Source organism: Habropoda laboriosa, unplaced genomic scaffold (genome assembly GCF_001263275.1).
Source record: "Habropoda laboriosa isolate 0110345459 unplaced genomic scaffold, ASM126327v1 scaffold34, whole genome shotgun sequence".
Lineage (NCBI taxonomy): Eukaryota > Metazoa > Arthropoda > Insecta > Hymenoptera > Apidae > Habropoda > Habropoda laboriosa.
The window spans coordinates 520103-532449 of record NW_017100142.1 but is presented as its reverse complement, the minus strand read 5'-3'; the positions used below and the strand labels follow the sequence as shown (position 1 = coordinate 532449).

The 12347-nt window shown below is 32.1% G+C and overlaps 4 protein-coding genes across 5 annotated transcripts in view; 2 read left to right on the top strand and 2 right to left on the bottom strand.

The window, feature by feature from the left end:
- Window positions 1-615: 615 nt before the first annotated feature.
- Window positions 616-1821, bottom strand: LOC108572084 (40S ribosomal protein S10-like). 2 transcript variants are annotated; one of them, XM_017934283.1, is made up of 3 exons: window positions 1750-1821; window positions 1050-1194; window positions 616-954 (listed from the first exon to the last, which is right to left on the bottom strand). In XM_017934283.1, the coding sequence occupies exons 2-3, from the start codon at window positions 1191-1193 to the stop codon at window positions 616-618; spliced, it is 483 nt and encodes a 160-aa protein (XP_017789772.1). In that variant the 5' UTR covers window position 1194; window positions 1750-1821. The 2 variants fall into 2 exon arrangements, with proteins under 2 accessions (XP_017789772.1, XP_017789765.1); XM_017934276.1 differs by having other exon boundaries at window positions 1682-1772.
- A 1445-nt stretch (window positions 1822-3266) lies between these two features.
- On the top strand, window positions 3267-5392 carry LOC108572280 (sorting nexin-17). The gene is made up of 8 exons (XM_017934483.1): window positions 3267-3326; window positions 3402-3767; window positions 3848-3938; window positions 4016-4266; window positions 4345-4551; window positions 4616-4801; window positions 4872-4967; window positions 5027-5392. The coding sequence occupies exons 1-8, from the start codon at window positions 3267-3269 to the stop codon at window positions 5219-5221; spliced, it is 1452 nt and encodes a 483-aa protein (XP_017789972.1). The 3' UTR covers window positions 5222-5392.
- An 898-nt stretch (window positions 5393-6290) lies between these two features.
- LOC108572063 (serine/threonine-protein kinase 3) lies at window positions 6291-10540 on the bottom strand. The gene is given in 11 exon segments (XM_017934253.1): window positions 6291-6586; window positions 7843-8024; window positions 8157-8351; window positions 8424-8515; window positions 8603-8765; window positions 8853-8986; window positions 9051-9369; window positions 9445-9672; window positions 9750-9950; window positions 9952-10033; window positions 10527-10540. Coding segments are annotated over 10 exon segments (1608 nt in total). The 3' UTR covers window positions 6291-6586; window positions 7843-7844.
- Window positions 10541-11425: 885 nt separating this feature from the next.
- Window positions 11426-12347, top strand: part of LOC108571998 (transcriptional coactivator YAP1) — an 11153-nt gene continuing 10231 nt past the window's right edge. Inside the window, exon 1 of the mRNA XM_017934177.1 lies at window positions 11426-12346. Coding sequence (XP_017789666.1) covers window positions 12096-12346 — 251 coding nt within the window. The 5' untranslated portion in view covers window positions 11426-12095. The remainder of the gene's footprint in view (window position 12347) is intronic.

The following is a 12347-nucleotide window of genomic DNA, read 5'->3' as shown; positions in this document are numbered from 1 at the left end:
ACAAGTACTACTCTTGTGTTGTAATAATAAAAACAGGTTTAGAAAATGTTGATACACTAACTAAAATAAAATTGAGAACATTCACGTGTTTCAAAAAATTGTAAGAAGGAAGCCTACATTACACTGCTAATATGCATAAATTTGTGTTTTAAATTAATACCAGTGAATAAGAAGAAGTTTTGTTTCTTTTCTCTCATACAATGAACTGATCAAAAATTTTTTATTTAAAATTCTTACTTTGCACAAATATAAAACATATCTGTGATGTTTCCAGCCTTATTCATGTATCTTGTTAGAAACAATATGTTTATCTAGTAAACTTATAATTTCCATACATTGTAATCGTATACTCATTGCCTACCATTTGCTTCCACTTACGGTTTTAATTGTTAGTAACAAATACAATTCTACAATTTGTAAGTAAATGTACACTTTTATAATGTAATAGGAAATAAACTAAGGAATTATTATGTCTGCTTCATTTTTTTTTTACTTATTAAACAGTATTAAATATTTATTTATACTTTTATGCATTAAAATTATTTAAAATGTAAGGATGGGTGAAGTAACAATACTTCTATATTAAGAAATGTTTATTTATTTTACATTAAAATATTATTGTGGTTTGCCACGTCCAAAACCTCCACGGAATTCAACATCACCTGTACCTGCACCAACGTCAGCTTTTTTATCACCAGGACCTCCTGTTGGTCCTCCAGGTCCTCGTCTATATCCAGCACGATCTTCTGTCGGTCTAGATGTTTCACTCCTTGCACCTGTGGCAGGTCTTGGCCTTGTTGTTTCTGACCTAGTTTGTCGTTTAAGTGTGGATGGTACAATTTCAGGAGGTAAATGCAAATATCCACGCAAATACTCAATGCCTTCGTTCGTCAAATACCAGTAAAAATGTCTCCATGCAAATTGTTCTTTAACATATCCCCTAGATTTTAAAGACTGTAGAAGCAAATAAAGGTTTGACATCAATGGTAGAATAAATCAAATGACATATAGCAAGCAATATGTCATTAAATTATGCATAATAATGTTACCTGCATAGCCTTAATAACTTGAAGATTAGGAATAGTTTCTAGTTCTGGATGCTTTGGTGCATGGTAATCCTTTCTTGCAACCATGACACCCTCTTTGAAAAGGTATTCATAGATAGCTACACGGTTCTTTTTTGGCATCAACATTCTGAAAGTAATAAAATAATAAGATAAAGACTTGGTACTGTTATCACAGTTGTAATAAATCACTTTCACTTTAAGGCAAGGAAAAAGTAGAAGGAATAATGATCATATTTTTGAAATATTACACGACATAATAAAACAACTGTGGAATTAAAGATACATATTAAGCCTAACTTACACAAATAACTACATTTGTTTAATTTAGTAAAAAGGACAAACAACTTTATAGGTTATCTAAAGCTTTTATAATACTTGACATAAAAGTAACTTTAATGCTTTTGTTACAACATGAAAACTCGTGTCCTACTTTAATTATACAGAAAAATGTTAAAATTATAAACTAAACATTTTATATTAATAACAAATGGAAAGCAAACATTTTTTTTTTGGTTAGCTCCATAACGTCAGCATCGTTCATTATGATAATAGTTAAAATATATCAAACATATACAAATTCTTTAATTCCAAAAATACTAAAAAATTAAACAAACCTCCTACTTTTTTGTAAAATTCAAAATTACAAACGATTAAAATAGATATTCCATGAAACCTAACATACTTGACGTTTCAGTGTGAACCTTTTATCGGAAAGAAACGTTCCGTCCATTCGATAGTGTATATGCTCAAATCGATATATCGTTCGAGAATAACCGGAAGTGGAGTACAACGAAAAAATATATAAATATATTATAACATAATTCTAGTTTATAATACTAACTACGTATGAAATAATAATCTTTTGTGTTGTAGTCTTAAGTTCTATATATATTATATAACATATAAAAATTAATACTTGAAAATACGTTTTCCAATGACTTGGTGAATGAAACTTTATACTAAGGAGAAATATTTCATACGTATAAACATATTAAATATACGTAACATAAGTGTTACGCAGAAAATAGAATTCAACTTCTATAACAAAATATTGAAATTTCTTTTCCATAGATCAAAGGTTCACATACATTGAAATTTTCAAATGAGTGTCTGATCTAGTACATTTAAAAATAGAATCTGTTAATAAGGGCGCCGTGGCGCTTACGAAATTACAAAACAAAGTACATATTAGCAATGAGAAAAATCAAGTGTATTTTTAAACGTGAAAAAATAAAATTATATAGCAAATTTATAATACTGTGTTTTATTAAAATATATTTAGTATCCCTCATCTTAAAAATATAACTTCTGTAGTTTGCATCTATTTATAAACAAATTATAACTTTATAAATTGTATCCATACGCAGTAATCATCATTATATTAATATTAATGTAAGTATTAAAAAATGCGTCAGCTTTAATCGCCAGAAATATAGTTGTTGAGTGGGTGTACAACGAATACGCCTATCGTCATAAATAATGACGGTAAAGCAAATGGACAATATGTAAGTATTTGGCGTATTTAATAATTGTATAATTACTGTCATTTGCAATCATGTAACAGCGAAATAATATTATCCATTTAAATCATTTAATACATTAATGTCAAGTTCAAATGGTTATAATATCTGTTATATCGATAACATACGTTTTAAGCAAATTGTAATTATTTTGTTTGAAACGTTAAAGTAAAACTTATTGAACCGAAATTGACGATATAAAGATACCAGAAAATTGTTCTTATTTTAAGTTTAATTTTGTAATAAATTGTTTAGTTTGTTCTAATTGTATGGTGGAAATTTATTTATTTTAAAAGAATTAATGATTTCAAACATACATCATGAGCTTTAAAGATATTTAAGGATATTTAAGTCCCTCTTTGGTCTACCTTGTTTGTATTTTATTATTATTTTATTTTACAGATGGACTAATGTTTGGGAATATATCTATATGCATTCTTAAACTTAACTGCATTTAATTATATACAATGTGGGATTTTTTATGTAGATGTTTTTATACATTTTGGATTATCTTTTTACATATGTTCATTTTGTTAAGTAGCATCTGTATATATTTATGAAAAAAGAGTCAGTTAATTGTAATATATTCTAAAGTAGTTCAATTGTATATATAATGTAACTTGATTACAAAAAAGAGAAAAAAAAGGAACACAAAGGTCTGATACTTTATTTTATAAAAATGCATTTTTCTATACCAGATACACAAGAATTTATTGATGCAGCTGGTAACACATACGTGGTAAGCATTTCAAGTATTTCAATATATTAGTATGCATTTATATATCTGTATTTCTTTCTTTATTTCAACCTTTAGGGCTATAACATTCACATAAATGGATTATTTCATTGTACTGTGAGATATAAACAACTGTATAGTCTTCATGAACAGTTAGCAAAAGACTTGGATATGTCACTTCCATCATTTCCACCTAAAAAGTTTTTTCCCTTAACAACAAACCAACAAGAAGAACGCCGTCTTTCTTTGGAAAAATATATTCAGGCAATAGGGCAAAATCCAGGGATTAATAATTCAGGATTGCTAAATGGATTTTTGTTGAATGCTCAACAGGAAACTATAGGAGGACCATCTGATAATGAACTTATGGATATATTTCTTATGAATGGCAGCAAAATAGCAATCAATGTTTCTACTGGAGATCATTCTGGTGGTGTTTTAAAAGTAATTATTACTTAATGAACATATATATCCCAAAGCATCAAAAATATATTAAGATTAACTGACATTATTTTATTTAACAGAAAGTATATAAACACCTTAAGCTACCTGATCAATATCATTCTTACTTTGCATTATTTATTGTTGCTCAAGATGAGGCAAACAGTGTTTACTGTAAGTGTACCTTTATACTGGTTAGGTGTTCAATGGAACATGCAATTACAATTATTTTTTCTAAATTATTTTTTCAGTACTGCGGAAATTGCAAGATTTTGAGTCCCCATTTATAACAAATAAACACTTACACATTATAGGAAGTAGAGTTGTACTTGGAAAAAATTATTGGGATATGGAATATGATCTCAGACTGATGAATAATGGGGTAGCAATGAATTTGCTATATATTCAAGCAATTGCAGAAATTCAAAGGGGATGGATTCTTATCACAGATGAATTAAAACATCAGTTGATTGTCTTGCAAAAGCATGCAAAGAAAAAAGAAGTATGTTTTACTATGTATCATAATATCAAAGTAGAAGTAGATTGGTTTAGAATAAATTTGAAAATAATGTAATTTTAGTATCTGGATATAGTACGTACTTCAAAATATTATGGTTATATTCAGTTTGCTCCATGTTTCTGTGATTATCCTAAACCAGATTCGAAAGTACTAGTTGCCATAGGTAGAAATGAATTAAATTTGCGGATATTATCTGATGGGGAACAATACGAAGAAATGTTTAATGTTTCGCAAATGCGTTGCTGGCGTATAACTACGTTGCAAAATGTAAGTAATTACAAGGGGAAGAAATGTTTTATTATTGTACTGTTTCATATTGTTTTAATTTTAGGGTCTCGAAAGAGGGAGCGAGGAAAGTGACGATTTTAGTTTAGAATTATCTTTCGAATATTTAATGGCTAAAAATCAGTTACAATGGGTTACAATTACTTCAGAACAAGCTATATTAATGTCCGTATGCTTGCAAGCTATGATTGATGAATTAATATCAAAGACTGTTGGTAGTAATAAGACTCAGGTTAATAAAAAATACTATCAATTGCTAAATAAAATTATTCTCCCTAAAATATTCTCCAATTCGTTTATAGGAGATATCACAAAAATCTTGGACCTATGTTATGAGAGATGGGCAAAGTGTTACAATGGGAGCAAGCTCCAACGAAGAATCTGAAGAAAATAAAAAGGTATGTTCCCCTGAAAAGACTTGTATTTTATTTACTTATACTATTGCGTTTCTTTTTAGGGTCGTTGTATTAAACAATCACCTAAATCAGAACCAATAATGAAGAAACTTGCAGACAGATTGTCAGTAGTAAAAATAAAAAAGTTCAATAATGTTAAAAGTAACGCCAGTGATAAAGTTCAAGGGAGACAAACGTTGGAATATGATGTTATGGAAAATAATGCATTTCACATGATCGGAGATGATGATTTATGAATACATTAACTGGAATTATGAGATGAAAAAAACAAACAACTCTATTTTTGCTACGATATAATCGGAGAAAAATTTATCCGTTTCTCACGTGATGCACAACCAAATAAATGTGTCATTTTTATATTGGGCATTTTATATGAGCATTTTATCGATACGATACTACTGATACTAACCGCGAAAAATTTATAAATTATTTTTAATATTTAAATAAAGAGAGAAAGTAATATAAAAATGAAATATTAACGAATTTGTAACAATGTTTTGTATGATATATAAATATATTGTTAATAATAAAAGCATAAAAAAAGAATTTCGGTTCAAGATTTTATGTAAATGTTATTTATTGTAATGATCAAAAAATGTAAAAATAATTTAAAAAATTAGTGCAAATATCTAATGAAATAAATAAATAAAACTGAAATAAATGATAGTACACATAATACTTTATTATTGTTCAAATCAAATACGTAAAAGGCAGTGTCTTATATTAACAATTATATTTATTTTGTTACCTTAAATGAAAATTAATATATTTTATTTTAATACTAAATGGGAGTAATTCATATATTGCGCTGTATAATGAGATTATAATTCCAGCTAGATAGGTAATCATTTGTTGGAAAGACAAATTTCTGCCTTCAGTCTGTATATTTTGCCCAAACATATAGAGAATGGTACAATTTATAAGAAAAATGTAAGATTAGAACGGCCTTCTAAACAAATAATTGTAAATGGTAATATAAAAGGATAGTATTTTTCTAATGCGAAAAATAAAAACGTTCGCTATTGTCCTATGAAATAGACTTCTACATGTGTACATTATATTTATAAATATTATAGATCCCTATTTCATGGACTATTTAAGTTTTCCTAGAAAAGAATTTCATCGTGTTCTTTAATTGTTGGATAATAGGTAATTATATGGAAATGCATAACTATTTTTTACAATATCACTTCCGCATGTTCTTCCTTTTTTTGTGTTTTCTTTCTTCTGGATTTTAGTAATACACGTGGAAGATGAACATAGAAAATTTCTTTACTACAAACGTATTTATGTTCTATCGAATGTGTAACTCTGCACGAGTAAAATTCATTTATTTCCGTTAAATTACTGCAACACGTATGTCGCGGTGAGTGGTGCGCTCTATTTCTTTCTCAAACAGTAAAGATATTTGTCGAGAGTACAACTCAATTGTTTGCTTTTCTTATTAACGGTGAAACCCAATGTTATTGTTTTAATAATGCTGTGTGTCATGGTAGGGCCATATAAAGACTGGATTTAATAATTAATATTTGAATCTCTTTCGACCATAATGTGCATATCTTCTATATCAAAAATATGTTGTTATTCTGTATTGTTACTTCCTAAATAAACAGAAAAGTCAGTTCTGGCTATAGCATTTAAGTATTATAAATCTATTTCCGCTACTTGTAAAATAGCCCAACGTCAGCAAAGAATTACTCCACTATGTCATAATATTCTTAACGGTACGTACACGCGTTATTATTTCTCCGGTATGACTCATGCAACTATGCGTTGAAAAATTTACTGATGCAAAAAAATAATAATGATTTAAAAGCTGTGTTTTCTAATAGAATAAAAATTTTATACAAATCTAAAAAATATTACAAGTCTTGCCCCATTACTTCATGACGACTATCTCAACAATTTAAATACTGACTTAACAAATTATTGAAATATCAAAATACATTCTAATACGGAAGACTAATTTCAGTAAGTTAATTTATCGAATATTTCACATTGAGATACTATCACTCTCGCTGTAATCTTGCATGGTACAAAAATACTACCAAACAATTCACGACTTGTGTTCACAAAACTTTAAAATCGAATATTTCGTAACTAAATTATATCAATAGGTAAACGCGTAATACACCTATGGCAGTAAAGAAGGAGTAAATTCTTTAATATGTTCTAAGCTTGTTAACTTATCTGAAATTGCTTGACAAGTAAACAATATGTTAGCGCAGAAGACTATAAATATATTTCCGGGATGACCTCCATGCATGTGTTTCGTATGAGTGATGACGTTGATAATGTAACATTATGGATAAAATAAATGGCATAATAGGTGACTAGTGTGAGATGAAAACCGAATATCAATTTCTCATGGACGCTCGTCTGATTTCTTTTTCCACCAAAAAGAACATAGCAAACATGGCATTCTACTTATTTTCATTCGCATTCAATTTTTCCCCATAGTTCTAGCTTCTAAAGAATGCTGAAGGGATTTCATAATATCACTATAAGCATAGCATAATAACAGTACATAGATAAACATAATGATAAAAAATTAAGTATAATGATTACTTGTTCACCTAAATCATGTAAAATAATTTACATTGGTGACGTGAGGCTATTGGCTAGTATTAGTTACTCGTTCTTAATTCGCAAAGAGACACAGAACATTGTTTGAGAAAGAGAAACTACTTTTAATTGTTATTATTACGTCACTTTGCAGGGAAACTTTTAGTTAGCGAACAATGTCCTTCTCTTTGGTGAAACTAAGAACGAGGTGAATAAAATCTATTCATTTATACAACTGTACACCCTTTATCTATCATCATCACACTTATTTGCATAAAAAAGGTAACCAAACTGTTAGAAGTTTTGCTGACGCTTCCGCTTGGTATCCATGGCGTCAAGAATCGGTTGTCGCTTCGTTTGGTACCTTCTTCTTAGCTCGTCAATTTCCCTCTCCATTTCTGCATCCAGATTAGCCATTCGTTGCTGTAGTTCCTCGTATGAGAGAAACTTCAGCTGCAGGATATGGTTGTTTATCTATATTCAAGTTTTTTTTAATGATGCCTAAAGTGTTTTTGGATCTTAACTTAAAAAAATATTAAAACACTAAAAGAAACGTTAATCTACTTTTGACCTTCTGTGAAAGTTTACAAGTTATTTATTACTTACGAAGTCGAAATCACGTTCTGTGAAGACATTTTGGAACTTGGATATGTTATTATGAGGCTGTTCTTGTACAGGGTGAGAAATTTGATTAAGCTGCAATTGCAGGTGGCTTTGAAACCTCTGAGATTCTGTAGGGCTTCGTAATTCTAATTTGTTTTCGTTATCTTGATTATGTGCCCCAAGTATTTGTCCATTGCCCTAATAGGTAAGAAATAAAATTCAAAATTAAGAATTAAAATGCAATAGGCGAAGACGGAATACGAATTCTACCTTTCCTATTTCAGGTGCTTCTTTTTTATCAAAATGATCTAAAAATAACGGCCGATATTTCTTTCCGGACTCAACTGACCCTGTATTATGTCCTGCAAATAAATAATATTTATCATTGTTAGAAATAACAACGTGAAATGAAATATTTCACGTTTCACTAGGAAGTTATTTCTACCAACGTTTCATAGTTGCTTCGGTGTCGGTATCACTATTAATAACCATTGTTCCCAAGTCTAACATCGCGGAAACAAGTGTACCCGTATCTGGAAGATCATGACTCGGTACTAGAGTTCCTGTATCTTCTGGTAGAGGTTTCATTGTTCCGCTACAGTCTTCTTCATCCTTATAGAAGAGATTAAATGTTCGTTAAGAGTATTAGTGTACATATATCTGATACGATTTCTAATGAATTTTAATATAGATAAATACCGAATCTTCTGTTTGGTTTTGATTTTTGATTGCCACATTATTGATAACATGAGCACGATGCGCGCTTTGCTTTTCCCGTATTTCATGAGCTTCTGCTATCATCTGACTCAGAATACTTGGTTGCTTGGCATTACCTGTAATAAAATGTGTCGTATTAAATAAATCGTGTGAAATGTGCGAAATGTGTGAAAATTCTACCTATAAATTCGTGATTTAAAAGCTCAGTTGCAGTAGCTCTTTCTTCTGGATTTTTAACAAGGCACCCACTGACAAAATCGATAAATTCAGAACTCCACTGATCAGGTTCTCTAAAGCTAGGTGGTGGTTTTGTTGGTATCATAAATATTGCTCTCATTGGATGTATGTCACCATATGGTGGTTTGCCTTCTGCCATTTCTAAAGCAGTTATACCAAGGGACCATATATCTGCAACACAATCGTATCCAATTTCTTGTATCACTTCTGGAGCCATCCAAAATGGAGTTCCTATAACTGTGTTACGTTTTGCCATTGTATCCTAGAAGAATTGTTGAAAATTAATTTGTATTTTACCAAGAAAATAATCGATCTGAATAAATTTTCTATAGCCTACAGTTAATTGTCCTGCTACTCCAAAGTCAGCTAATTTTGCATGCCCTTCATTATTGAGTAAAATATTCCCTGCTTTAATGTCTCTATGTATTTTTCTTCTTAAATGAAGGTATTCTAAACCCTTTAAGGTATCACTAAGAATTGTTGCTATTTCATCTTCTTGAAGGGTCTTTTTTCTTAACCTCATAATATCGCTAACAGAACCAGCTCCACAATATTCCATTACAATCTGTGAAATGGCACCCTGATAAATATTGGCCGAAACCAGATGAAAAATAGTGTTTTCTATTCAAACAATAGTGTTACCCATAAATCTGTGTTTTTGAAGTAGCTTCCATAATATTTAACAACATATGGAGAATCACACTGCTGCATGATAGAAATTTCTTTTATAATCTCTTGTAAATCTGTATCAACAGGCACTTGTTTAATGGCAAGTACCTGTCCACTTTCTTTATGTAATGCTTTATAAACTGATCCATAGGATCTAGATAAATAAAATATGAAACCCTTCTCCTAACTTGCATATTATATCAAACACTTCTTCTGGTTGTCTAGTTAAACTTTCTTCTGACAACTTTTTTAATTCACTAAAAAAGCAGTTGAATTTTTGATTAAATCTAGGCCATTCCCATCATTGTGATATATAAAATAATACAAGCAAACAACATTTAGATTGACCTTCTTCATTTTTACTAGAGTAAAAATTGCAATGTACCAGGCATTTTAAAGATAAGTGCTGTGCTACATATAGATGTGTTACTTTATCTTAATATTTAATTACGAATGTATCAGGTAAATGGTTCTAATAAATACGAGAGATACGAATAGATATGCAAGAATAATATTGTTCAAATTTATTAAAAAAAGGTTATGGTAATGTTAAGAATAACAAATAATGTGACTAAATTGATCGTTCAGGTTAACAAAGAAACAAAGAATCGATACAGTGCAATTGTTTCGTGTAACAAGCGAAATGCGCTAAGGATCGAGAGACGATTCCTCCTAGCTACAAATAACTTCCATCCGCAAGTTCGTAAAGTTCTGCAAGTTTAAAAACACGAAGTAAAAACAATTAAATACCTCTTCGAAGACATTTTCGCTTTTCGTGTCAACGAGTTCTTACTTGAATAAAAACACCTTCAATATTTACACAAATAACTTAATGTAGATAAAACAGATATCATTCCGGTTGTAAAAACATAGTCAATTTAAAATAGAAGTGTTACATTTTTGTCAATAAATTAAAGTAACCACACAACCGAAATATCGAAACCATCAACTATCTAATATTGTAGATGGTAGAGCTGAGAAAATATTTCAGACTCCATACGAATTGATTATGCGTATCTTCCTTGGTGATGTTCTATCGACAAGATCAAGGAACAACGTACGGAAGAAAATTTCTATCTTGAATTAATCGATCGCATAACTTGAAATAAACAAGACTGTCGGCGAATATATCGAACTCGATAAATGCAAATTGAATATAGAAGTTGTAGGTTTGAGAACGGTTCGGCTGATCGTCGACCAATTAGAACGCATGCGTCGCAGCATCCTAAACTTTGCGAACTGTACTTAAAATACAAGATCACGCAATTGTCGAAACGGTACTTGAGAGAAATATATTATTTTAGGCTTTTGCAATCGTTAACAGAGTAAAGAGGATCGTGGTGCGGAAGAGTTAAAGAAAGTTAGTATCGAGAAAAGAGAGAGAATTGAAGTGGCATCAAGTAAAAGTACATCGATGCAGCCCTTTTCTTTTTTATCTTCATCTAGGAATTGCAACGGACAACTTTTGAAAAAGTAAGAAAATTAGTAAAATAGCAAGTTTGGTTTGGCACGTTCGTAAAATAATTTGTTTTCATAAGTACCGCCAGTGTGATTTGCTAAGAGGAAGGATCGTCAGATGGCGCAGAAAATCGGGCACCACTTGAACACACGGGAGTTTCTAGGCCCTGTACGTAATCGCGTGTCCACGCACGGTGAATGCTAGCACTCGTTTGCTAGACGGCCGGCTAGCAAAACGAGTCGATTTCTCCTGGTGCGCGATATCGTGGTAAGAGGTGGAGGAGACGTAACTCGTGGAGAAATCCGAGGGTATTGTCGAAGGTACCGGTACAAGGGGACCCCGTGGTAGTTGCAACGACGGCGGCAGCGACGACGGCGGTGGCGGCGGCGGCGGCGGCATTGTCCTGCTTGTTTTGTTGTCTCTCGCGAAACGCACAGGTGGAACAGAGAGGAAAGTATTGCGTTGTCGAGGAACCGAGGAGTGACGGAGGAGAGCGAGACGGTGTGTACAGCTCGAATAGAGAAGAGACTGGTGGTGTGCGGTGCACGAATGCCCATAGGTGTACACCGTCGTAAAAGACAACAGCAAACGTCGCGTAAAAGGGAGAAAGAGGGAAGAGGAGAGAGGGAGAGGCGGCGGAGAAGAGAAGATTGGGAACGGTGAGGAAAGAGAAAGACAGGAACGAGACGAGATAGGATAGGAGTGAAGCAACGGAAAGGAACGGTGTGTAGCTAAAGAGAGACGGAAATAAAGAAGAAGGAAAGGTAGCGACAGAGAGTGTACAGGACACGAGGAGAGACAGAGGACAGGGCTAGAAAGAGAAAGAGACGAACGAAGCGCGTTAGAGTGCGTGATCCAAAATGGCGCTGAACCAGGACGTGGACCAGTTGTCGAAGAGTAATCTCGTGGTAAGGATCGATCAAAACTCTGAATCGGATCTACAGGCGCTGTTCGACAGCGTCCTGAAGCCAGACTCGAAGCGTCCGCTGCAAGTACCACTGCGCATGCGCAATCTACCAGATTCCTTCTTCAATCCACCGTCGACGGGCAGCAAGAGTCCCTCGATCTCGCATTCCCGGGAGAATTCGGCGGATTCGGCGTTTGGTACAGCA